The 26,239-nt window shown below is 40.5% G+C and overlaps 1 protein-coding gene across 4 annotated transcripts in view; it reads left to right on the forward strand.

Moving 5' to 3' along the window:
• COL4A2 (collagen type IV alpha 2 chain) overlaps positions 1-26,239 on the forward strand; it is a 209,548-nt gene that overhangs the window by 147,649 nt on the left and 35,660 nt on the right. For all 4 annotated transcript variants that reach the window (XM_081944378.1, XM_081944380.1, XM_081944377.1 and 1 more), the window contains 12 exons: positions 2,998-3,090; positions 8,860-9,023; positions 9,893-9,965; positions 10,058-10,164; positions 11,616-11,817; positions 13,732-13,791; positions 14,151-14,213; positions 16,768-16,875; positions 21,487-21,708; positions 24,288-24,449; positions 25,298-25,468; positions 25,806-25,949. In XM_081944378.1, the coding sequence (XP_081800504.1) occupies positions 2,998-3,090; positions 8,860-9,023; positions 9,893-9,965; positions 10,058-10,164; positions 11,616-11,817; positions 13,732-13,791; positions 14,151-14,213; positions 16,768-16,875; positions 21,487-21,708; positions 24,288-24,449; positions 25,298-25,468; positions 25,806-25,949 (1,569 nt within the window). The remainder of the gene's footprint in view (positions 1-2,997; positions 3,091-8,859; positions 9,024-9,892; positions 9,966-10,057; positions 10,165-11,615; positions 11,818-13,731; positions 13,792-14,150; positions 14,214-16,767; positions 16,876-21,486; positions 21,709-24,287; positions 24,450-25,297; positions 25,469-25,805; positions 25,950-26,239) is intronic.

A 26,239-nucleotide genomic window follows, 5' to 3' on the forward strand; every position in this document is an offset into this window, starting at 1 on the left:
GCCTTGCTTTATATCTTAGTCTCATTTAATTAAGACCACAATAACCTATTATTATCAAGAATTTTATTCTGTCAAATCTGCCTCTCTTTTTCTTTTCTATCATTCTCTTCTTCTACTACTCCTTCTGTTAGATTGGGTAATGGATAGGCGCACACAGGCTTAACGGTAACAACAGCTCTTTATTAAGTACAACAAGTGAAAACAATCAAGCAAAGGTTGAGTCTGACAGCAGCCCTTTTATAGGGAGCTGTCAGATCCTTTGACCAATAGGATTAAACCTCTGTTCCCGCCAGAACAGAGGACCTTGGTGGAAACCACTGTAGTTAGGGCAAGTATCTAACACCCCTCCTCTCTTGGATGGATCAATCCTACTTGTTACATAGTCACTCAGGTAGGCGGGTAGGTGGGTAGCTCTGCCTGACCTGCGCAGTTCAGTAGGAGGGGTTTCCTTGGACAGGTCGGACAGACCTGTTTGCTCCGCAGCTCCACTTGGTGGAAGCTCCTGGAGTCTTTCATAGGCCGCGGCTAGAGCTTCTAGAGCCGGTTCACTCGCAGCTTGCTACCGGCCTGCAACAAAACCAGATAAGTTTCCTGGTACCCTCGGGCTTGAGCTGGCTGTGGAAGGAGTGAGTGTTTGCTCCATTTGGGTAGGGCTTTGGCTAACTCATGCAGGAGTTACCTCTGGTTGTCTAAGAGTGGAGTTGGAGAGGCAGCCATGGAGTTGGTCAATATGCCTTCTCCAATTCCTACCATCCTCGAGCTCTAGGAGGTAAGAGCGAGGGCCGGTGATGCCTATCACTGTGGCAGGAATCCACAAAGTTCCCCCGGCATAGTTGTGAGCGTATACTGAATCCCCTATGCTAAATGTCCGAATCTTGCTTGTGGAGCCTGGGGGCGATGAGGCAGAATAATTGGGGTGTAGCTGGTCTAAGTGGGACCTTAGCTGGCGACTCATGAGAGGCTCTGAGGGGCTTCTCCCTGTAGTGGCACTGGATGTGATGTGCTGAATTACCAAATAGTGGTCAACCCATGCTAGCCAATCTCCCGGGCCCATCCTAGAGAGGGCCTCTTTTGCAGATCTCACCATTCTCTCCATCTGACCATTGGGGGCCGGATGGAATGGCGCAACCAGGGCATGCCTGATTCCCTGAGCTGCTAGGAAGATCTCAAATTGCATGGCCGTGAATTGTCCGAGACCAAGACGTCGGGCATGCTGTGCATAGAGAAAAGTCTCCATAGCACCTTGATGACCGCTTCTGCCGTAGTGAAGGTCATCAGGACTACCTCTAACCATTTCGAGTAGGCGTCCACAACTACGAGAAATGTCTGGCTGTGAACTGGGCCAGCAAAGTCAATGGTGCTTGAGGTTGCTCCCATTCCTTAGCAGGCACCTCTGGGGGAGCTGGAGTCTCTCGTTGACACCGGTCACTTCCAGCCCCAGGGCTTCGAACCAGTCAAACCCCAGGACGCTCCGCAGGTTTCTGCTGACCACAGTCACTGGGGGCTGGCCGCTGAAGTTGTTGAAGTTCACCCAGAAGGTGCCTTGGCCCACGATGGGGACTCGGTTCCCCTGGTAATCGTGAAGGCAGATGTCAGGGGTGCGTAGATGTTGTTTCTTCAGGCTGGGGATAGCCTGCTTCAGGGTAGACCACGGCATGATGGTCAGTGATGACCCGATGTCGATCTCCATCTCGCATGGAGAGCCCTTGATGAGGACTGTGACCTTCATGTTCTTCTTGCAGCCTTCAGAAAGGCCTATGAAGTAGTTTGCCTCGAGGAAGCAGTCAAATCGTAGCATGTACGAGTCCCAGTGCTGGATGACTGGGTCATATGGAGTTGGTGGGGTGTGCATGGCCATTTTGTGTTCAAGGGGCGTTTTGAGTTTGCCGCTCAAAAATGGCTGCTCGAAGCCGCGCTGCGCTGGGTGTACTTGCTGGATTGCTACATTCTTTAGGTTTGCCTAATTGCCTTCCAATCCCACCTTCGTCACCAGTGTTAGATTGGGTAATGGATAGGCACACAGAGGCTTAACGGTAACAACAGCTCTTTATTAAGTACAACAAGTGAGAACAATCCAGCGAAGGTTGAGTCTGACAGCAGCCCTTTTATAGGGAGCTGTCAGACCCTTCGACCAATAGGATTAAGCCTCTGTTCCCGCCGGAACAGAGGACCTTGGTGGAAACCACTGTAGTTAGGGCAAGTATCTAACACCTTCACTGGGATAATTTTTTATTTAAAATCTATTGTCATACAGACACAGACACACACACACACACAGAGTTATGCCACGTCTGCATGTATTGTGTATAAGATTAATTTTAAGATAGCCTTTGTTTGGCTCCTGATGATATGCCATGTCTTAAGTTAAAATAATCTAAGTTTCAACAGTGGTAGTTAACCTGTTTCTCTTTCATCACAATCTGATTCAAAGTGCAGGTTGGATAACAGTGTTAACCTACTACAGCTTGGCTTAATATGGCATGCAAATGAAAGTCATAAAAAGCTTCCTTCCTATTGTACTAATATAACATTTGTTTAATGGGGATGTATTGAATAACCAATGCTAGACTACCTTCACACATTTTTTATACTATCAACCATGGTTTAAATATTACAGTAGTGAGTTCACATAATACACTAAGTCAAACCAAACAAACAACATTACAGTTTAACAGCATGTCATAAAGACTCAGTCTTCACCTGTTTAATTAAATGAAGCAAATACGATTTAAAAAAACTTCTGCTGCTGCCTGGTGTCTGAAAGAAGTGGGAGAAAACAACCGTGTCCTATACTCATACAGTATATGAATATTTTGAGCTGATCAAAAGAAAGAAGGATGTAAATCTCCCAATAACTAAGATCAATGTTATCTCATACATCTTGATTTCAGACTTTTTCTTAAGTCTCAGCACAGACAAGCTTACCTGTTACTCCTGGTGCAGAACTGCATAACCATACCAGTCTCCTTCAATCATTCCAGTCTTTCCATTTTACAGGTTATTCCATTGGGCTGAAAGGATATCCAGGAGTTAAAGGTCCTGCAGGCCAGCAAGGTTATCCAGGTCCACAAGGACAAAAAGGACTGAAAGGTAAGGTTTAAAATGCTGAAGTATATTGATCTATTGTCACCATAGATGTTCATGCAAAGAACATAATTCATTTGCATTGTATAATGGGATATAGTCTAAAATGCTTTTCTTCCTGTTTAGTTCTCTATTTTCACAATTTCTCTTACAAGAAAACTTAACTTGCAAGTGTTTTTTTAATCTCAGTCTTATCTGTTAACTCTTTTAATTATATAGTCATTTTTATTCTTTCCTTTCCTTTTGAGGTAGGTGGGTTAATTTATTGTTTATGCAAAATGTTGCTAATCCAGCCAAGTAGCCATCTCAACTCCAATTGCTCCAAGATAACATAAAATAAGAAGGTTGAAAGGGATCTTGGAGGTCTTCTAGGCAATCCCCTGCTTAAGCAGGAAACCTTACACCATTCCAGACAAATGGTTGTTCAATCTCATCTTGAAAACCATATCCACAAATTCTGAATGCAAGCCATTCCACTGATTAACTGTTTTCATTGCCAGGAATTTTTTCCTTAGTTCTAGGTTGGATCTCTCTTAAATGATCTTCCACTCATTACTTCTTGTCTTGCCCTAAGGTACTTTAGAGAATACATTGGCCTCTTCTCTGTGACAGCCCTTCAAATATATGAGGATTGCTACCACCCCCAGTCCTTCTCGGTATTAGGTTAGACCAGTGACGTGCGGTGAGGTTTATGGCTGGTGAGGCTGGTGACGTCATCAGGAAGGCGGGGAATGGGACCACGTGTGCTGGAGGCTGAGTCTGCCTCATCCTCCAGCACACGTGATCCCATTCCCCGCCTTCCTGAGCACGTTCCACCGGCTCGCACTCCGCGATCCCCAACAGCAGCTGCTTTTCAGTGCTTTTCTGTGCGTCTGGCGTTTAGGACATCCGGCTATCTACCTAAACGCCAGACGCACAGAAAAGCACTGAAAAGCACTTCGTCTCCAAGCCACTTCGTCTTGATGACGTTGCTGCTGGGCGTGGCCGGACGGAGGTAACCAGAGTGGCGCCGAGGGGTCCGGGCGGACGAAAGAGTGAGGGAGCGAGCGATGGAGGATCAGGCAGCCTGATCCTCGGTCGCTCGTCCGCCAAACTGCCTCGGCGCCACTCTAGCTACCTCCGTCCGTTCGCGCATGGCAGCTGCGGCGATGTCATCAAGCCCCTGCCACTTCTGGACGTCTATTGCAGTCGCGAGGAGCGCGCAAAGTATAGCGGAGGCAGGAAGGTTATTAGCGCTTCTGAGAACCCTCCTGCCTCCGCCGGTTGCCCAGCTGGCACCGCCCCGTGCATGCTCCTCCTCCTCCCTCCTCTTCCTCTTATATATATGAAACTCCCTCATGGATATTATTATTATATATCATTGTTTCATGATGAGAGGTGAGGCTCTGCCTCCCCTGCCTCCCCTGACCGCACGTCCCTGGGTTAGACATACCTAGTTCCCTCAACCATTCATCACATAGTTTAGCCTCCAAACTCCTAAGATTTTGTTGATTTTCTCTGCACTCTCTCTAGGGTCTCAGCATCCTTTTTGTATCATGGTGACCAGAACTGAATGCAATATTCCAAGAGTGGTCTCACTAGTGCAGTATAAAGTGGCACTATCACTTTTCATGATCTTGATACTATTCCTCTATTGATGCAGCCTAGTATTGTGTTGGCGTTTTGGGCAGCTACAGCACATTGCTGGCTCGCCCTTAAATGGTTGCCCATGAAAATACCTAGACCCTTCTCATAGTAACAGCTGTTGCACCGGGTACCATATTTACAACACCTTTGCATTTGGTATTTGTTGCTTTAGGACAGAGGTCAGCAACCTGCGGCTCTGGAGCTGCATGTGGCTCTTTCATCCCTCTGCTGCGGCTCCATGTCACTCAAAATATACGTCACAACTGTCAATGTGCAACACTTGTGGGCATGCGATTTATTGAGCTTTTTGACCCCTGGTACGCCAACCATGGATAAATCCAAGAAAAGAAATGTTTCAGAAGAAAACAGAATGTTTAATTCAACTACATATGCTAGTTTTGTAGCTGCTCAGGAAATAGTAAGGCACTGGAAGGGTTTTGTGGCTCCCACTGTTTTCTTTTCTGTGGGAAATGGTTCCAAATGGCTCTTCGAGTGTTTAAGGTTGCTGACCCCTGGTGTAGGACTTTACATTTCTCACCGTTGAATTGCATTTTTGTTGACTAGAGCCCATTGTTCATCTATCAATATTCTTCTGAATCTTGAGTTTATTTTCCAAAGTGTTAGCAAATACCCTCAGCTTGGTGTTATTTACAAATCTGATAAGTTTCTAACCCCTCATCTAGATCATTTGTAAAAATGTTGAAAAGTACTGAGCCTGAGGCAAAATCTTGATGTAACCCACTGCTCATACAAGTCTATGACGACTCACAGCGAGCATGGCTGGGTGGGCATGGCCGGTTTGACGCTGCTTACTCATCACGGCTGACTTGTTGCAGCCAAGTGGGCATGGCTGGATAGGCATGGCTGGGTAGGTACTGCCAGCTCTGCCCCACTGACTTAGCATGACTGGGTCAGCACAGAACAAGTCGTACTGGCTAACTCAACATGGGGCCGACTTTGTGCTCCATAAGCTCCTCACCTCGTCAAACTGCTGGCAACCAACGTTCCATGTTTGGAGACTTTTTATCCACAGAGGAAGGAAAGGTCTTTCTCCCCAAGCCCAGGCATGATTGGCAGCTTGCCAGCTCAGATGTGGAAAAAACTCCAAGGTTGGAATGGATGTGTGTGTGTGTGCGCGCGCACGCAGCATGCCAAAGGAGACATCCGAGTGTTGGTATTTCCCTGTCCAGTGTCCCCTTCTAAAAAGTCAGGAGGTGGAGGACGATGCTGCTGCGCATGGAAGCATGGAGAAAAAGGTTTGCGGGAAGCAGTTTTCTCCGCATCCAACTTCTGCCTTGACAGATCTCTGAAGAGAAGAAAGGAGTGGCAGAGGAGTGTTTCTGCAAGCGGGGGAGAAATCCACCCAGCCTTTCCCTTCTCTTCTCTTTCAAACTTTGCGGGGACCTCTTCTCATAAAGGAGAAAGAAAAATGGAGGGTTTCTGCAAGCGTATGTGGGGGGAGGATCTACAGCCTTGCCTTTCAAATTTTGCCGCTTCTCTGCTTCCCATTTGTCAGCACAACTCCAAGTGATTTTTCGTCTGCTGGGATGCTGAGTCCAATTGGTTCTACATCCAATTGCCCAAGATGACTTGTTCTGCACCTACTTGACCACACCCACCTGGTGGCACCCCCCCCCCCCAGCCACATCCATGCGGCTGCATCCACCTGGCCATGCCCATCCAACCATGCCGAGTCATCTGTGCTGAGCCAGCTGCACCTAATCCTCCATAGATAGATGTTTTCTTACCATTTTCTTAGCTAGTTTGACTTGCATTCTTGTTCTGTCTCCTACAAGTGCTGTTTTTGATAGGTTGGGCTATTTTTCACTGTCCCCCAAGAGCCCGCAACTTCCACCCCCTCTATCTTTTTCTCCCTGTTAGTAGGAATTAGGTATAGCTGACCCTCTAGTTCTCTCTCCTACGTTTTGGATCACAAAGGTGTCAGCTAGGCACAACAGGAACCTGTTTGATCTCCCACTAGTTACAAAGTTTGTCTCTCAGTTGTTATCAGGATAGTTGAAATCCCCCATTGCTATTGTGGTGTGTTTCCTGCATACCTTAGCTCATTGATTAGCAAAAAGTTCATCTAGTTCCTGTGCTTGTTTGGACGGCCTGTAGTATACACCTATGGCAATGTCAAACTTTTTTCCTTTTATATTAACTCAAAAGCATTCAAGAAGGCTTTCATCCTTGACATTGCACATCTTTAGAGGGGTAGTGATTTCTTACATATATTGCAACTCCCTCCAACTTATTTTGTTGGGTGTGTTTCTTTAGAACAATTTAGATCCTTCTACATTTCAATCATAGGTTCCATCCTACCAAATTTCAGTAATGCCAACAATATTGTACCTGCCCTCCTGTACTAAGACTTCAAGTTCACCTTGTTTCTTCCCCGTACTTTGAGCATTAGTATGTAGGCATCCGAATCCCTTCTTGCTGCCTTTCCACTTATTTCCTACATCTTCTTTTTTATTTTTGAGTTCCTCTTCCTTCTCACCTCAATGTTTAATTGGTTGTCTTGGGTTTATGTTTGGGATTGGGTCCTGCCATAAAGATGACCTTCCTTCCCTTCCAGTTTTGGTTTAAAGCCCTTCAGATAAGCTAAGCCAATTGTTTTCCAAACACATTCTTCCTGGTTCATGTGAGGTGCAGTCCATCCTCTGCCAGAAGTCCTTTGTTGTGGACAATATAGATTGTGGTCTAGGAATCCAAATATCTTTCAAATGGTACCATCCTTTAAGCCAGTGGTTTACTTCTAAAATCCCCTATTCCCTCACTGGATGTTGCCCTTCCATTGGAAGTAAAGATGAAAACATCTTAACATGGGGGGTGGGAAAGTACTCAGCCTTGACACTCCCAACGGAAAGCAGCAAATGGTGTATTTTATTTGCCTTATCACATCATTTTGATGTAAAGATGTATTTTGATGTATTTTATAGAACACTTCTCAAATCCTCATTGCCTTGAAAAAGTAAGGCATTTTATTTGCTTCCTTATCATGATCAAATTAACTTGTTAAGGTTTAAGATTATGAGAGGACATATTAAAATTATTCATCTTCTATGGAGATCAATGAAATCTGATGAGAACTGGAAATGTTCTGGTTGATTACTTTCTCCCATTGATTATAGCTAGTGTGACTTCTTTGTATTAATTTGAGTTAAGATCAATGAAAATCATCTGAAGATGGCTGGAACACAGAGGAAGAAAGCTTGTGCAGCTAGATCCATTGTAGTGTAAGCCACAATTGGTTGTTTCACAAATACAGATAGTCCTTGATTTTCAACCACAATTGGTTTTGGAATTTTGATTGATAAATGATGCAGTTGTTAAACAAGTCATCAAATGACCAGATCTGATTTTATGATTAATTTTAATGTAGTTGTTAAGTGAATCAAGTGGTCATTAGGGGAATCTGGCTTCTCCAATTGGCTTTGCTTGTCAGAAGCTAATTGAAAAGGTCTACAAATTGCAATCACTTGACTATAGGACACTTCAACCATTGTAAATGTGAGTCAGTCCCCAAGCTCCTAAACCTATGTGGAGGAGACCGTATGGATTTGAAAAGGAAACCTCTTGGCTGAAGAAACAACATTTTTCCCATTTAGTCTCTGCTCACATAGACAGGATTAAGTTGCCATGAGATTCCAGATGCATGTTGGTAAAATCCCAAGTATGTAAAAGTGGACATTTCAATACTACTCAGAGTTAAAAGTCAACCCAAGGAATTCAGTATGACACCTTTAGGTAAAAATGCATGGTGCTATGAAATTGTTGTGAATAAGACTACTATGGAGGCAAAGAACAGGGATTTCAGTCAGCAGGCTGAATCCAGGCACTCCATTTGGCTCTTCTCTGGGATTTGTAATAATATTTAGATTACCAAATCAAGGCTGCACAATTTTCAATATCTCTATACTTCCATCTAGTGGTTCTATCAGCTTTTAAACTTAGATATAGTAGCCCTGCTTTATTGCCACAATATTGGTTGTCTTCTTTGCAATATCTGTATCTATGAAGGGATGTATTGAGCTGATACGGATAGCTGTTAATTTTATATGAATTTTGCTAAAACCCATGGTTGTAAGTAAATGTTTCAATACGATGCACACACAAACATACATATGTATACATATATATTTGTAGGTGATGGAGGAGATTGCATATGTGTTGAACATATCGAAAGAAGAAGAGGTCCTGCAGGACAACCTGGTCCTCCAGGATTTCAAGGTTCAATAGGATATCCTGGGGAGAAAGGAGAATTAGGAGATCAAGGCTACCATGGACTTCCGGGCTTTCCTGGTGGAAAGGTATGATATTTTTGTAATGGAATATTGTATATTTTAGAGAACAAAATATTAGATAATATTTCCCCAATTTATTATGTATATTTATGCCTTAAATATTTTTAAAAGTGAGGTTCTTTTTTTATGGATTTACATTCTTTCCAGCAATGGTTCCATATGTAGATCTTCCACTTGAAAGCACTGTTTTCCCTGTAGAAGTTCCATTAATTCTTTGGTTTTATAAAAAATGTGCTATGAATCTTTTATGAGAAAAAATCAGAAATACCAGATCCAGTTGTGAAACTAGTCTAATTCATCACCTTTTCAGTGTTCAGCCTATTATAAACTTTGCACAAATTTAATACTTTCTTGAAATCCTCTCTTTACAACAGAGGACTGCACCAGTGGTGGGTTCTGGATCCTGTTGCAACCGGTATGGTGCAACAGGACCCAGCATCCACCACATGAATGCGGGCAGCATAGGCGCATGCGTGCAGCACATGCATACTTACTGCCTGCGATGCTCCGTGACGCCTCTGCGACACTCCAGCTACTTGGCGGAGCATCGCACAAGCGCCGTATGCTCCATGTGTGGAAGCGCCGAAGATCTCAAATACTGGTAAGGAGCACAGGCGGACAGGTGGGCCCTCCAGAGCACAGTACCGGAACGGTACCCGGTGCTCCCAGCAGGCACCAGTATGCCTGTACCGGGGTGTACCAGTCGTAACCCATCATTGGACTGCACACATGTATGCAAGCCTGCATTAATTGGGAGAAATTATATGACTTCTTGAGGGCATTTTGTTCTTATGAAAGGTAACACCATTTTTTCTTACACTTTTGCAGTATGTTTTTAGAGTGATTAATTAAATTTTCTTAATATCCATCAATAGGGATTACCTGGTGGACCTGGACCATCTGGACCAAAGGGGATAAAAGGGAATCCCCAACATGTTACCACAAAAGGTAACAAACAGATGTTTTTAAAATATAAACTAAACCACTGTATGTCTATATTGACTTCTTTTGCTACATCACCATAAAACCATGTTTTCAAGGTGCCAAAGGAGACCTAGGAACTCCAGGATTTCCTGGAAGTCAAGGAGAAGCTGGTTTACCAGGCAGGAATGGCATAGATGGTTTACCAGGGTTTCCTGGTCTTCGGGTAAGTCAGCTGTTCAGCCTCAACTCTCAAGATCCTAATGGGAGACTTACCACTTTGATGGCCTTCCCTCCACTTGACTTCTCCTAATGGCTGAAATTGTTCTGACGCAGCTTTAGCAGAACCAAGAAGCAGACTCCTTGTCCCGAGAAAACCCTCTTTATTTAATTACTGTGAATTCATGGCATTCACAGACAGAAAAGTCTAGGCAATAATCCTTCCAAGGGTTAACTGAAGCACAGACATTATCAGTTCTTGGATAATTGCCAGGCCTGGAATTTCCAGCCACAAAGCTGTAAATCAAACTCTCTCAAGCAGTCTCTGAGACACAAAAGACGCCACTCCCCTTTAGCTTCTATTTATTCCCCAGCCAGAGAGGGGCCATTCAGTTTCCACGTGTTTCTTTCTTTCTGAGTCGGCTCCTAGTACTCAATTGTTGTCCTCTCCTCACAGCTAGGTGCATACGCTCATCTGTAACAGGCCCCAGCTGTTCTTCTTCCCCACTTAGCTCCGTCTCTGAAGGCAGCTGGGAAATGTCTGATGGCTCTGGCTCTATCTCTGCTTCCGACACAAAGCATCCATCAGAGCCTTCCCCAGACTTCAGGACTGACCCAAGTTCCTCCCCAACTCTTAATCATCCAAGTCTGCCACCAGCTGTGGTAGAAATCAGGTCAAGTCCTGAAGGTGCTGAGTTGCTGCCTGGACTCATTAATGGACAAGAGAGGCGAGTAATCTGAAACTGAACCATGGCAGGGCAAAGGCAGTGATTCTTGGGGATTTAATATTCATCCTGAGCTGGTCAACTATTGATTGATTGCCTTTACTTTTTTCACAGTTTTTAGACTGCTTTAGAAGCTGTACCATTCCTGGATGGGAATAGTTTGAAATCAGGCAGGAATTTTCAGTTATTCTTGAGGACAACTAGGAAGCTTCAATTGGAATATTATTTTATTCCAGAAATTTGGTTGGAACAGCCTGTCTTATTCAAAACATGTAAATGTTAAAAATTATCCAACAGTGACTAATAGACTCACACAGTGTAAATGTGACAATTTGAATATTTTATAGATTCAATATAGTTGAAAAATGCTGCAAGTTACTTGCACTACACAGACAGAGAGATTTCATAGATCAAGTTACTTGCAATAAATATTCTGCTAACAATTTTACAACTGCTTTCTAAGCTATTTTGATTCTAAGTTATTCATCCATCAAACAATTATAGCAGTTCTTACTACTTGGAGTTTTTCCTTTGTTATCCACATTTCCTCATTAAAGCCATTCATGTGGAGGTATGAAAATATATATTCTGTAAGTAATTGTCGGGTACAAGAGTTACCTGTTTATAGAAATTGGGTAACTCAGTAAAAAGGTAGCTGAGAAAGTTAAGAAGTGATTTAGTGCTGAAACAGCTTAGCTGGTGGAAGCTTACAATATTTTAAATTTCTTTGCAGGGTGATGGCATAAGAGGAGAACAAGGGGATCCTGGTGGTGCAGGCCAGCCAGGTCCAAAAGGTTTTCCTGGTGAAATTGGTCTGCCTGGTGTGGGTTTGCTCAGTCCAAAGGGATATCGTGGTCCTCCGGGTGACCCTGGCACATATGGAAATCCTGGCTTCCAAGGCCCTCCTGGGCCCCCAGGCCCTCCTGCTCAGACAGGTACTTTCTTGTAATCCCCAACTAGTTTGAGCACATTTGGAAATCTAAGATGACTATGATCACAAAATGGCTGCTAGGGGGAAGGGAGCTAGTTACAAAAAGCATGAGACATGACAGTCACAAAATGATGGTACAAAGTTAGATCTAATAAATGAAAAGGAACTGTCATACTTTTCATATCACTTTTAGCTGGGACTTCACAGATTCACCTTGAAGTTTATATCAATATACATGAACCCAGTAGAAATCTGTCTGCAGAGTAAAAAAAAACCTTTTCTTTCAAGTGCATGCCATAGCCTTGTTTCATTTTAGCAGACAGCCCATCATGATATGCCAAAAAAAAACACCATTGTATTGTTTTCCTGGTTCCTCAAACCAAAAGCAGTAGAAAGAAAGTCAGCAGAAAGCTACTGTTTATATTTTATACAACACAATAACAGAATAAAAAATTGGAACTTCCCAAGCTTCAACTGGCTTCACTGTTTCCAGAGTCTGGTGGTAGTAGACTACCAGGAAAGAGCATTTTTAATTGTTCTTTTCTTATTGGAGAAATCAAATTATGTACACTAACCTAATGGCTGGTGTATGGGGAGATTGGGTTAAATTCTTAGTGTCGCTTCTTGAAGCTTTGTAATCACATTAAAACCTTTATTATGGTCTTTAGGCCAGAAAACACTACAACAAAATTACATAAATCTATAATTAATAAGTAGGGACACGGTGACTCAGTGCCTAGAACACTGAGCTTGTCAATCAGAAGGTTGGCAGTTCTGCAGTCCGAATCCCTAGTGCTGCATAATGGAGTGAGCTCCTGTTACCTGTCCCAGCTTCTGCCAACCTAGCAGTTCAAAAACACATAAAAATGCAAATTTTGATGGGAAGGTAACAGCGTTCCGTGAGCCTTCAGCATTTAATCATGTCGGCCACATGACCACGGAGATGTCTTTGAACAGCACTGGCTCTTCTGCTTTGAAACAGAGATGAGCACCTTCCCCCAGAGTCAGGAACGAGTAGCACATATGTGCAAGGGAACCTTTACCTTTATAATTAATAAAACTAAAAAATACACATAAAATACAACAAAATTTCATAACATATACAACCAGTAATACAGATTATAGTTGCAGTTCATCTACATTTATACTAGAATAGGATGGAAATGGTGGCACAAAATCAGGCAATTTGGAAAGGTACCATATATTAGGGTCTTGATCAGCTAGAAAGAGCAGATAAACATTGATAGTATTGAAGATACTTGGCCTGGCAAAGAGCTTACTTTGATGGCCAAAGCAGCTGGTCTTTCAATGCCAACAACCAAGACCAATATCTCAGGAATAAAACTGCAGTATCTGTTGTTCTTATAACTTGGTTCTAAGTGTTGCCAAATGTCTATTAATTTCATATTTAATGATAAAGTCTTGACTCAACTCATGCCAGACAAATTCAGGAAACAAAATACACAAGTATTTTAATTTCAACATATGAGCTTTTGTCTAAAGTTAAAATTATTTTTCTCTCGCTTTCCCTCTCTCTCACAAACACACACACATACAAACCATAGGTAGGTAGGTAGGTAGATAGGTAGGTAGGTAGGTAGGCAGGCAGGCAGGCAGGCAGGCAGGCAGGCAGGCAGGCAGGCAGGCAGGCAGGCAGGCAGGCAGGCAGGCAGGCAGACAGGCAGACAGACAGACAGACACACAGATAGATATATGATAGATAATATTTGCATTCCACTTTTTAGTTCAAAACAGCACATATTGTTTAGATCTTTCATTTGTTCTGCTTATAGAAAGATAATTGATCCACTGAATTCCTATAGATGGATTCACATGTGTAGTCTAATTGAATATTATAGTCCGATATTGGCTTAAACAAATCAGATATTCTTGTTTGTTTGCTTCTTTTGTTTTATAGAATGTGGGCAAACAGAGGACAGCTTTCTGAGAGATAATAGAACAGAATCAATTCATTCAGGTAAAATGAACCAAACATGATTATTCAAAAGTGAACTATATACTTTTATTTAAGTGAATTCTCCCATAAGACAAGAAATTTAAGTGACAAGAAAACTGTGAGACGAGAATATTATTTAAAAACTATTTTTATACATTTTAATTTCACAAATTTCATTTAACAAAATATGCTGTGCACAATTATTAAAAATTCAGAAGCAACACTAAAATAATTGTATTAAGAGTAAGAGTAAAATTCTTTTGCCCACTCAAATGACATTGTGGACTCTAATCTAACAAAACCTTTGCCATAAGTCATTTGTTAGGCTTTAAGGAACCATCAGCATTTTTTGTTCTTTCAGTTCATATTTTTGTCTTTAGGGACCAGCTGTGTTATGGCCCCCAAAGGAGCTCCGGGGTACCCAGGACTGCCTGGACTACCAGGTATGTTTTTTTTAAAGAATCAAATAGTACCATAATTCACATAGCAAAAATAATTTCATCTAATTTTTCTTAACTATAATAATTATTCCAAGACAATACTGTACAAGTAGTCCTCAATTAAAACTGCAGTTGCGACTGGAACTGATACCGTGTTTCCCTGAAAATATGACAGGGTCTTATTTTCTTTTTACCTACAAAATATGGCTTGGGCTTTATTATGGGGGAAGGGTTTATTGTTTTGGGGTTGCTGGACGGCTGCTCTGTTGCGAGCGGGCTCCCAAAGAGCCAGGCACAGCCTCATGGGCGAATGGCTGTGTTGTGCTGTCGCAGCAGTGCAACACAACAGCCATGAAGCAACCACGCTCATGAGCAGCCACCCGGGAAGCCCCCTTTGTAGATGGGCACAGCGCCATTCACTGAACTAGGGGTATCGCCAAGCTGCATGAGCGCCTGTTTGCCGTCGCCCGGCTCCCGCGGCTTGGGGCCTTCCAAATGCCAGTGAATGGCACTCTGCACTGCTGGAGAGGGTGGTTTTGTGAGTGGCTGTTCTGCTCTTGCTCACCCGCCTGACTCTCACATGACTCTCCTTGTTAGAAGTTGTCAAAGAAGGTAACAGATGGGCACAAACTAAGCACCTAGGTTACAAACACATGATGATGGGAATGCTGTGGCAGCTGGAACTCCGAGTAACCATTGTTCAGCATTGTTTCAGATGCTGAATGAATGGTTATTAATCAAAGACCACTTTAACTTTAACTTTAACTTTTATTTGATTTCTAAACCGCGCCCTCTCCCAGAAGGGACTCGGGGCGGTGTACAGTCATATTTAAAACACAATAATATACATAGATATAAATATAAAATAGGTATAGGTGTGGCTGGAGGAGGTAACATGTAATTTACTGTACAATAAGTTAAAGTTCAAATTTAAAATTTAAAAATTTAAAAATGCATTAAAAATTACCCCTAAAAACTATCCCGAGATCAAATGTTTGCCAGGAGGTATACAATAAATATTTATTATTATTATTATTATTATTATTATTATTATTATTATTATTATTATTATTATTATTATTATTATTATTATTATTATTGGGACTATAAATGGGCCAGGCCAGCTAATTGGAACAGGTGGGTCTTGAGTTTCTGTCGGAAGGAGCGGAGGTCGGTAGTAGTTCTGATATCGGGGGGGAGGTCATTCCAGAGGGTTGGGCCCATCACAGAGAAGGCTCTACTCCTGGGCGCCGCCCGTTGGCATTGCTTAGTGGACGGCACCCGGAGGAGTCCCTCCCTGTGGGAGCGAATTGGTCGCAGGGATGTATGAGGTAGGATGCGATCCCGCAGGTAACTAGGTCCTGTGCCATGGAGCGCTTTGAAGATGGTAATCAACACCTTGAAACGCACCCGAAAGACCACAGGCAGCCAGTGCAGCTCGCGCAGGAGAGGTGTTATGTGGGAGTACCTGGTACTCCCCATGATAGCCCGCGCGGCCACATTCTGAACTAGCTGTAGTCTTCGGGTGCATCTCAAGGGGAGCCCCATGTAGAGAGCGTTGCAGTAGTCCAGATGGGACGTCACCAGCGCATGAGTGACTGTGCGTAGGGCGTCCCGGTCCAATAGGGGGCGCAATTGGCGCACCAGGCGAACCTGGTGGAACGCCCCCCTCACCACGGCTGCCACATGGTCATCCATCGACAGCCGGGCATCTAGGAGGACGCCCAAATTGCGCGCCCGTTCCACAGGGGGCAGTTGCTCGCCCCCTATGGCCAGCGATGGAGTCCACTGGTTGAACCGGGGTGCCGGTAGCCACAGCCACTCTGTCTTGGAGGGGTTGAGCCTGAGTCTGTTGTCCCCCATCCAGACCCGAACGGCTTCCAAGCACCGGGACATCATTTAGATGGCCTCGTTGGGGTGGTTTGGGGTGGAAATGTACAGATGTGTATCATCAGCGTACAGGTGGTATCTGACCCCAAAACCACGGATGATCTCACCCAGCGGCTTCACATATGTGTTGAACAGAAGGGGCGAGAGGATCGACCCCTGCGGTACCCCACAATTTACCACCTGTAAATGGAGATCAAATATAGCTTACTTAATTAAAAATTACTTCCATATTCATCTGTCAATTATTATTTTGTAATTTTGTGTATTTATATGAACTCAGAATTTTCAGTTGACAAATGACAAGTAATCCTTGTTGATGTTTTCTTGATAATCAATAATATAGTACTTCCTGTTTTTATTTCAAATAGACAAACCTGTTCTTAACTTACTGAACATGTCAAATTCTTTATGTCCATAATATTTCAACAGAACTGAAACTCTTTTGTATTGGTTTGAAAGTAACTTTTTTTTTTACAAAGGATAATATTTTTCATTTTAAATCTCTTTAAACTCTATTTCTTCCACACAAACTATATAAACCTTGCTGTATCTTGCTCTTCTGGAACACACTTGGAAATCAGGACTACATTCAACCACAGTTAGGTTTTTTTCACTAATTATTTTTTTAAAATAAAAAATATATACATATTACATTTTCAAATCATAGGTGCAAAGGGTACAAAAGGGATTCCTGGTGAATTTGGTTTGAATGGATCTCAAGGACTGAAAGGACTTCAAGGGGATCAAGGTCGTGGAGGTGAAGCAGGTCCAGCAGGTACAGTAAAACTAACAATTACTTGCAGACATTTGAAATATTTGGATAGGATTTATATTTCATCCTTTAGCTGGTTTGTTTGTTAGTTTGTGTTGGAAACATGACAATTAAAATAAGGCATACTATATGGCATAACATTTAAAATATAAAATTCAAGATGAAAATATATACAAATTAAACAGATCTTGCCCAGAAACTAGCAACGTTAATTGTGCTCAATCATGCTGCCATGAGGTCCTCAAGTGTACACTGTGTGGGACACAAAGAGCAGGTATACGTATGTGTTGTTGTCTACATGTCACCACAATCGCAAAGGCCAGAAGCCACCGGATAGCCCCATTTGTTCAGAGTGTACCTTGCTGTATCCATGCGCAGTCTATTCAACGATTTCCATACTTCTCAGCTTTTGTCAGACCCAGGTGCCAGCTCCTCCATTGACTCCATCCATTGTTGGTTCTTTGTAACTTTCCATAGGCCCACTCTGCTTTCAAATTCTTCAAAGTCTTCCATCGACCTAAGGAAGCTCTTCCTGGATTTTAATCTTTGATAAACTGTTTGTAGGCCATAGGTGTTGTCTAAATATAGAAGATTTAAGCCTTTCTCAGTATGCTGCTGCTTCTCTGCTGAACAGCAGGCAGGCAGGGTAATGCCAGTTTAAGGCAATCCAGCAATAATTCTGCTGGCTTCATTCAGAGCAATGTGTACTTTTCCAGCATGTGCTGATTTATACCAGACTGGGCAAATGTATTTGCCTGAGGAGTAGCAAAGAGCTACTCTTTAGTAGGCGAATCACAGATTAAACAGACCCACTGGGAAAAGAACTCTAATTCTGATTAGGTGTTTTAAAAATAAGGTTTTTAAAAGGAGATTTTAACTCACCAACAATTCACTGGTTTTCTCCTGACACAGAAATTGATCTTTATTGAGTATTCCTGTTCTTAGAAAATACAGGGATTTCCACTCATCTAAAGATTATGTATTAATAACAGCAACTATATTTTTTGCTTCAGCATCCATATAATAGCTGATTGACTGGGAGCCATGTTAATTTCTTTTATTTCTTTAGTTTTTCACAAATGTCCTGAAAATTTATTTTGTATGTGATCTGGAGAGGAGGACGTTGTCCCCTGCACTAGGGAGCAATTTTGCCTACTATGAGGGAGAGGCGTCTCCTATCAAAATATTTGGAAGTCCTCCTTGGTCTCCTCTCATAATATTTGGAAAATCCCTCCTTGGGTCTAGACAATAAAACATTACAATTAATTAATTGTAATTCATATAGGCTGGTGCATATTTCCCCTTTTCCCAAAAATGTTCAACCTAGAAGAAATGGATATTGCCAACCAGAGATGGTAACAGACATCAGTTTGATTATTTTCAACGCTATCTAGACAAAGTTAAATTACTATATTAATTATTTTTATAGTCAATTATTACTTGCTAAAGTAATTTTTATTATAATACAGTATAAGTCCAAATTAATCCACTGAATTCATATTTTTAATCTTCTCATATTTTAAAAAAACTGTTTACTTAATGTGAGTTTTATATAAAATTGTAGAGATGTATTTGATTTTTCATTATTCGAACATGAAACATATTTTTATTGCATAATCCTATGAATTTAAAACGAAATACAGTATGCTTGAAAGGTAGTTGTAACTAGTGATCAATTCTTCTTCAGAATATTTCTAACAGATATAGGTTTGCCATAAATAAAGTAATTAATCGTATGGATTTTATTTTCCAATTCCTTAAATTAATTTTTTTTAAATTGTTTTAATTAAACAAAAATACAAAAAAAACCATTCTTCATTACATCTTGTAGAAAGCATGTCGATTGGTTACAAATGAATTTCGTGCGTTACTATACATCCTTCATATTTTTAATTTACATTTTAAAATCAAAGATCTTTATGTATTTTACCATCAATGTACCATCATTCTCATTTAGCTACAATTATTTAAATATGCTTTGATCTAGAATCATTTGCACTTGAAGACACAACCATCTACTGGCATTCATTAGCTATTCCTATAAACCTCCAATAATTACCCTTTTATAGCATATTCCTTTTTTTTTCCAACTCACTATCTAAGGCTTATATCTAATTGCTTTTACCAATGCCAAGACATATAAAAATCATTAATCATCATCCATTAACATTTTCTTATTGTTATTATAGTTATCTAAAGAAAGAAAAACAGAAAAAAAAATTTGTCATTTATATCACATCTCCTCCCCACCGACCCAAGAAAAATTACATCTTTATAATAAAGTCTAAACAAAAGTTTGTTAGTAAAGTTTATAAGTGCCCAAGAAAAATTACATCTTTATAATAAAATCTAAACAAAAATATATTAGTGAAATTGATAAATCTTTTCCCCAGGTCGCAATTTAGTTTATATCTAAATTATTTTTACTAATTGAAATTATTACTTCATTATTATTATCATAATGAGTTATTAATTAACAAATAAACATTTTAAAGAAAACATTCTAAAAGTGTCTAAGAAATCCTACTTATTAATCACCAAAGGTTAACTAAGTTTTGAGTTATCAACCTTCATCATCAGCCTGTGTCTTTCCAGGAACAAAACTGTCCTATCTCTTTAGCCAGTTGTTGTGTTAATTCTCTTATAAACTTCTTTATAAAGTTTTTTAAAACTTCTCTCCGCACTTTTTTGCTTGAAAGATCTCTCATATAGTCTTGTTGCCCTTGAACTGGTATTAAAATTGACATGTCTTTAATTATCCGATGTCTTTCTAAAGCTGTTTCTCTTCTTAATTCCATCATCAAATCAATATCTTGACAGGGGGTAGAGCTCCAGATCATCAAGTATATAATAATAATCAGATTAACTTTTCCATGTTCCCTCCTTTCCACTTTCACTCATAGGTGCTCCATTATTAGATTCATCTGTTATCTTGTCTTTATCTTCTATATCTTCACTCTCTTCTTTAACTTTTGAGACTCCAGTACCTTCATCTTTTATTGAGCCAGACAATAATCTATCTAACTTCTTATCAAACCTCTCAAATCCTTCCAATATCTTTAGAATTCCATCCAAAAAATCCTGGTAGCTTAGTGGTTCTTCATCTGTATATGAATGCATATTTCCCAGAAGAAAAGAAAACGTTTAAAATCCACTGCCACTCTCGCCTTCAATATCTCTTTTATGTATAAAAATATTTTTGTTTTAAATTTGCTTAAACATAATATCCTTTTAATTTTTTTTTAAAATGAGGGTTCTATCTTTTCTTTTCTTTCCCTTCCCTTGTCCAAAATATTCCACAAAGACACCTGCAAGAAAACAGTTTGTGGCTTTGAGCCGGTATTAGTCTCTACAGACAAGCTGCAAACCCTCTAGTTACAATGTCAACAAACTCAGAGAAAATAGAGCAAAGGATACTTTGTTTCAAAAAGAGAAAAAAACCAAGTTCTGGCTTCTGAATGGCAGATTCAACTTTCTCTTATTCGTATCAAGCTTAAGGAAAACAAAAATCTCTAAGTGTCTTTAATAAAATTTAATAATCAGTAAGAGGAAGGATTATTAAAGTGAAAAAAGTTTTAGATCAGCCAAAAAATAAAGGTAGCACAGATTAGGAGAAAAAATCAATTCATTCACTTAGGAGGAGAAACGGGAAGCATTCCAATCACTTCAATCCACAAAACGCTGTTACATAGAAGAGGGGAAAAAACTTTCTAAGGCAGTCCAATAAAGATAAATTTTGCCGCTTTATTCTTTTGCTTAAAGGACTAATTTATCTTTTTAAAAAATTTCTTTGGGCAATCATTCTCAAAGAAAAAAATTCACCAGCTGGACTCACTTTCACTGCCTTCTTTCCGGAGCCGCCTCCAACTTTGTCAGCCTGGGGGCTGTTTGTTTAACGGCGGCTTGGAGAACTTCCCTTTGGTCAAGCAGGGACTTTGCAGTGTCCCTGACACCAGCAAGGATTTGTCTCCCTGTCACCATCTCTCCGGGACGGTTTAGGTCCATATGGACCGTGCAGCTGATAAAAGAATCAACGGCGGTCTCAGACTATCGAGACCGCACATTGTGTTGTTGCAACGTCTGGCTCGTTCTCCCTAATTATTACTTTTTTAATATAATGCAAGAATATACAGTTATAACAGAGTATGACTAATATAAACTCATTCATATCCATTAAACACAATATGTATTTTTTTTTAGCAAATTAATTTAATTGTAAGGATATCTTACAGAACCAACAGATTACAGTTCACATGTTCAGGAAACAAAGGAGGGCAGCACTGAGAAAATTTAAATCTGATGGACCAATTAAAATGAAAAAATGCTCTGTTATTGGATTGTATTTGATCATACCTTTATAGCAAAACTTTTTCTAAATCATGCCCAGGAAATATTCATATAAAAATTATTAATATTTAGGTTGTACTGATAAGAAAATTGAGATATTTTAGTAATTACTATATTCCCATAGAAACTAATGGGAATAAATGTTCATTTAATTGATAATAATAATCATGATGTTAATTATTTTAATATTTTCTAATACTTTATTTAATTAACTATTAATTGATCAACATTTGATTTTTGTTACCATTGTCATTTTATTACACTTAGGATTCACTGGACCCAGAGGAAGCAGAGGTGCTCCAGGAATACCTGGGGAAAGGGGACTTCTAGGAAATCCCGGTTTGCCAGGTTTGCCAGGCCTCCTTGGGGAAAAGGGGCTTACAGGTGATGTTCTAGGAGCACCATCAGGCTTTCCTGGGGACCCTGGACCACCTGGACTTCCAGGAGCAAAAGGCCCGCAGGGAGATCAAGGCTTACCAGGAATTAAAGGTAACTGTGGCTTAGATTACATAACGTTAATAAGAGAAAGAAATGGTACAGTAGGGCCTTATACATTAGAATAAAGAGGGTGGCTGAAAGCTGAAAAGACAGAGTTGGGTATTGGAGGAGCCACTGGGACGCTAAGGTTCTACAGGTTCTGGAGCAAGATAAAGTAGGCAAGGAGCCATGTGGTATAGTTCCAATGACAAGATAGTCTCGCATAATGCACAGGGTGCATCATCAGCACTTATCTGTGGTTTCTGGGGACAACTACAGTAATCATGACTGGATTGGCACCAGCGCAAACAAATTTTCAGAATGACTTTCCCAGATTTTTTTTTAATGGTGTTGTCTCAGGCCAAGTACTCTTCAGCATCTTCATAAATGATCTAGATGAGGGGATAGAAGGGAACTCATCACATTTGCAGATGACATCAAGCAGGGGGGGGATAGCTAATTCTTTAGAAGATAGACTTAAGATCTAGAAGGATCTTGACAGACTTGAGCATTGGGCCCTAGCTGACAAGGTGCAGTTCAATGGTGAGAAAAGTAAGATCCAACACTTAGGCAGAAAAAACCAAATGCATAGAATAGGTAGGTACCTGGCTCAACAGTAGTACCAGTAACTGTGAAAGGGCTCTAGATGTTGAGTAGATAACCACTTAAATATAGCCAGCAGTGTGCTGCAGCTTTCAAAAAAGCCAATGCAGTCCTAGGCTGAATCAACAGAGGGATAGTGTCAAGACAAGAAGTGATAGTACCGCTTTACACCACAGTTGTGAGACCATGCTTGGAATACTGCATCCAGTTCTGGTCACCATGATGTAAAAAAGATGTTGAGACCCTAGAAAGAGTGCAGAGAAGAGTAACAAAGATAAAGGATCAGACGTACAAATAGTGTGGGACCTAGGTATGCTTAGCCTATCAAAGAGAACGATCAGGGGGACATGATAACTGTCTTCCACTACTTGAGGGGTTGCCAAAAAGAAGAGGGGATTGAGGCTTCAGAGGGCAGAACAAGAAGTGATGGGTGGAAGCTTGTCAAAGAGAGATACAACTTAAAAGTAAGGAAACATTTTCTTACAAGAGCAATTAATCAATGGAACTGCTTGCCATGTGAGGGTGAGGGTGCTCGATCACTGGAGGTTTTCAAGTTAGATGGGACAACCATTTGACTGGGATAGTATAAGGCTTGAGCACAGGGTTGGACTAGAAGACCTCCGAGGTGCCTTCCAGCTTTATGATTCTATGAGTAAGCCATAGTGGTGCAGTGGTTAGAATGCAGTACTGCAGGCTAATTCACTGCTCACTCCAGGAGTTCAATTCTGAGTGATTCAAGGTTGACTCAAATTTCCATCCTTCCGAGATCGGTAAAATCAGGACCCAGATTATTGGGACAATATGCTGACTATGTAAACCACTTAGAGAGGGCGGTAAAAGCACTATGGAGCAGTATATAAGTCTAAGTACTATTGCTATCCTTTTGAACGATATAAGGCAATATGATGATTTCTGCATATTCCACATGCAGTATTCTGAAATGTAGCTTCAAAAAACAATTCCACTTATTTATTTATTTTACTCTGGTTTTAAATATTAATAGAGTTTAATTCAGATCATGGTTTAATATGTAAGTTTCAGTTTAAAATAGTATGGGAGCCACAAAATATTCTCCCAAACTCTATATATCAACTGGACTCTGTTAATAGTTTTCCTGAAAAAGAACAGTTTCACAATGCTGTTTAAAATCTAGGCTGTAATTTCATGGCTTTTCTGTAGAGGCATTTTTGGCACTGGATTTAGAGAGCACCAGGACCCCAATTTAATAATGGCTGCAGAATATCAACCGGATTTGTCACGGTTTCCAAGTTATTTTAACCTGGATAGAACTCTTTCCAGAAGCCATCTGATTATCTTTGAATATAACAATATCCAATATTCAGAAAAGCCTTTTCTTTGCTTGCCATCTAAATATGAATATAAATTATGTGAGCATTCATAACTGTAATATTTATATTATGTGCTATCAAGATTAGATTAGAGTACATGGATGGATGGATGAATGTATAGTGAGGGAGAGGGAGAGAGATGATAGACAAACAGACATGTCTTTTGACTGGTATAAGTCTAGATTAATTGGTTTTGTGATTATTTGTTTTAGGTTACTTTATATTTATTTATTTATATTATCTTGTATATGTAAGTGCATTCAGTCATTAACTGGAATGAGTTTGTATTTGAATTTGAATATGAATTTGAAAAGATTTACTGCAGCAAAAGAAACAATAATCATCAGCAGAGAAAAAAATGCCTTTACCTAGAGGTGCTCAAGCAAATGTAGCTTGCAAGTGATGAGATGACATAACATAACATAAAGCTTATGGTCATGCGATTTTTTTCTACTGGTTTCACCATCATTGCTTATTAGTATTTGTAGGTCTTTGGCTGGATTCAGTTCTTACAAACAAGATAGTAATTGCTTAAGCTCCACTAGAAAAAAAGTTTGATTGATTTAGTAAGAATTCAGTGCTGTGCCTGTACATATAAGTTCTCTAAATGATGACTGTTTACTTATTATCTCCTGTTAGGAAGAGATGGCTTCCCTGGTCCACCTGGATCCAAAGGGAATCCTGGGTTTCCTGGGCCCACTGGTCTAACCGGTACCCGAGGATCACCAGCAACATTTGGATTCCCTGGACTCCCAGGCCAGCAAGGGTCCCTGGGTAGAAAAGGCTCACAAGGATTTGTTGGTGAGAAATTATCCCCTCATCACTTTCTGTTTTTCCTGCAGGCAGCAATCTAGCAGCCTCTGTATCCCCTCTTCGTATCATACATATGCAGACATACCAAGCCTTTCCCCATTCAGTTTTTCTTCCTCTCCCACACATCCCAACATACCAAAATAGCCTCTATGTCTGCCTGCCACAAATGCACTTGTGATGTCTACCCTATCTCAAAATTCAGTGACAAAAAAGATTTAAACTATCTCCCTTAAGTTCTTGCAGATCTTTTCAGCACCTATCAGCCAACCAAATGGCTAGCCAAATAACCTCCTCTTGTTCTCAGATAAGTGTTGTGGGCACGCTGATCAGATCATACCTCAGCTGTTTTCAGTGTCATTCCACTAGAGAGTAAGAAAGGTCTTTTTAGACACTTAAAAGCCACAGCTCAATATATAATTAAATAAAATCCTATAAATAAATAAAGCTCCAATTTGTGCAAGTTTATGGTTTATACTAGAGCATTATTTTTCAATCTTGCAACTTAAAGTTATGTGAACCTCAATTCCCAAAGTTGGAGTGGCTGGCTGGGAATCACTGGCTGGCTGGGGAATTCTAGGAATTAAGATCCACACATCTTAAAGTTGTCTTTGAAAAAAAATGCTTTAGAATGAGACATCTGCTTATTAAACAGTACCAATCCCTAATAATTTTTTTAAAATTTGTAGTGTCAGTTATTGGAAGACATTTCCTTTGCTTATTTTTCAGATAAATGAGTTATTACTGTTGCCTTTTGTGCACCTATAAAATTGATGTATAATAACTGGTCTCTGCTGCCTGTATTTTAATCAAATACCTCTCTCTGATTTTTTTTATAGGATCCCCTGGTGTCAGAGGAGAACCAGGGGAGTCAGGGAAAGTTGGTCCTGTAGGGATGAAAGGTCTGCCAGGGGACAAAGGTGAACCGGGCTTTATTGGAACCAAAGGAAAGGCTGGGGAAACTGGTCTCCGTGGAATTGTTGGAATGCCTGGTTTCCCAGGTCTTAAAGGTAAAAACAACTTCTGCATAAAATCTCTACTCAGAGTTATAACCCACTCCTTTCTCAGCCACTACCAGCTTTTGTAAGGCTCTAATGAATTATTTTCACTTATTGTAAAGCCCCTTTGTGAAAGCTAAATTTGTTCTTTAGATTTCCATTAAAGGCTGTAGCCAATGGTGGGATTCAAATAATTTAACAACCGCTTCTCTGCCCTAATGATTTCTTCCAACAACCAGTTCACCAAACTGCTCAGAAAGTTAACAACCAGTTCTCCTGAAGTGGTGTGAACTGGCTGAATTCCACCATTGGCTGTAGCCCTAAACATGTTTTGCAATTTTCATTCAAGGTTCTAAAGGATCTCCTGGCATTGGAGGTTTCAACGGTCCTATGGGGTTCAAAGGATGGCCAGGACAGAAGGGAATCCATGGAGAGAAAGGCCTCTCTGGGAAGCCAGGTGTTAAAGGCCTATCGGGGGAATTCGGATTTAAAGGTATTATCTTCAGTGTTATGAGATTCAGTATGCACAGATATGTTCATGTAAAATTGTAAATAGGCTTTAAGAAAGCTTTTGTTTAACCCAAAATTCCTTTTATAAAAAACCATTACAGTGTAATTCAATGTATATTGATTTAGAATCAAATTCTATAAATTCAGTTGGGTTTATTCTGAGTAAATGTATTTAGGAATCTTAGCTTTAATCTTACCACATACAAATTTCAATAGTATCTTTTTGCTTTGCCTTTGTCTTCTATGTATGGCAAATGAAGACTAGTTGCCAAG

Source organism: Natrix helvetica, assembly GCF_964273705.1.
Source record: "Natrix helvetica genome assembly, chromosome: 2".
Classification (NCBI taxonomy): Eukaryota; Metazoa; Chordata; class Lepidosauria; order Squamata; family Natricidae; genus Natrix; species Natrix helvetica.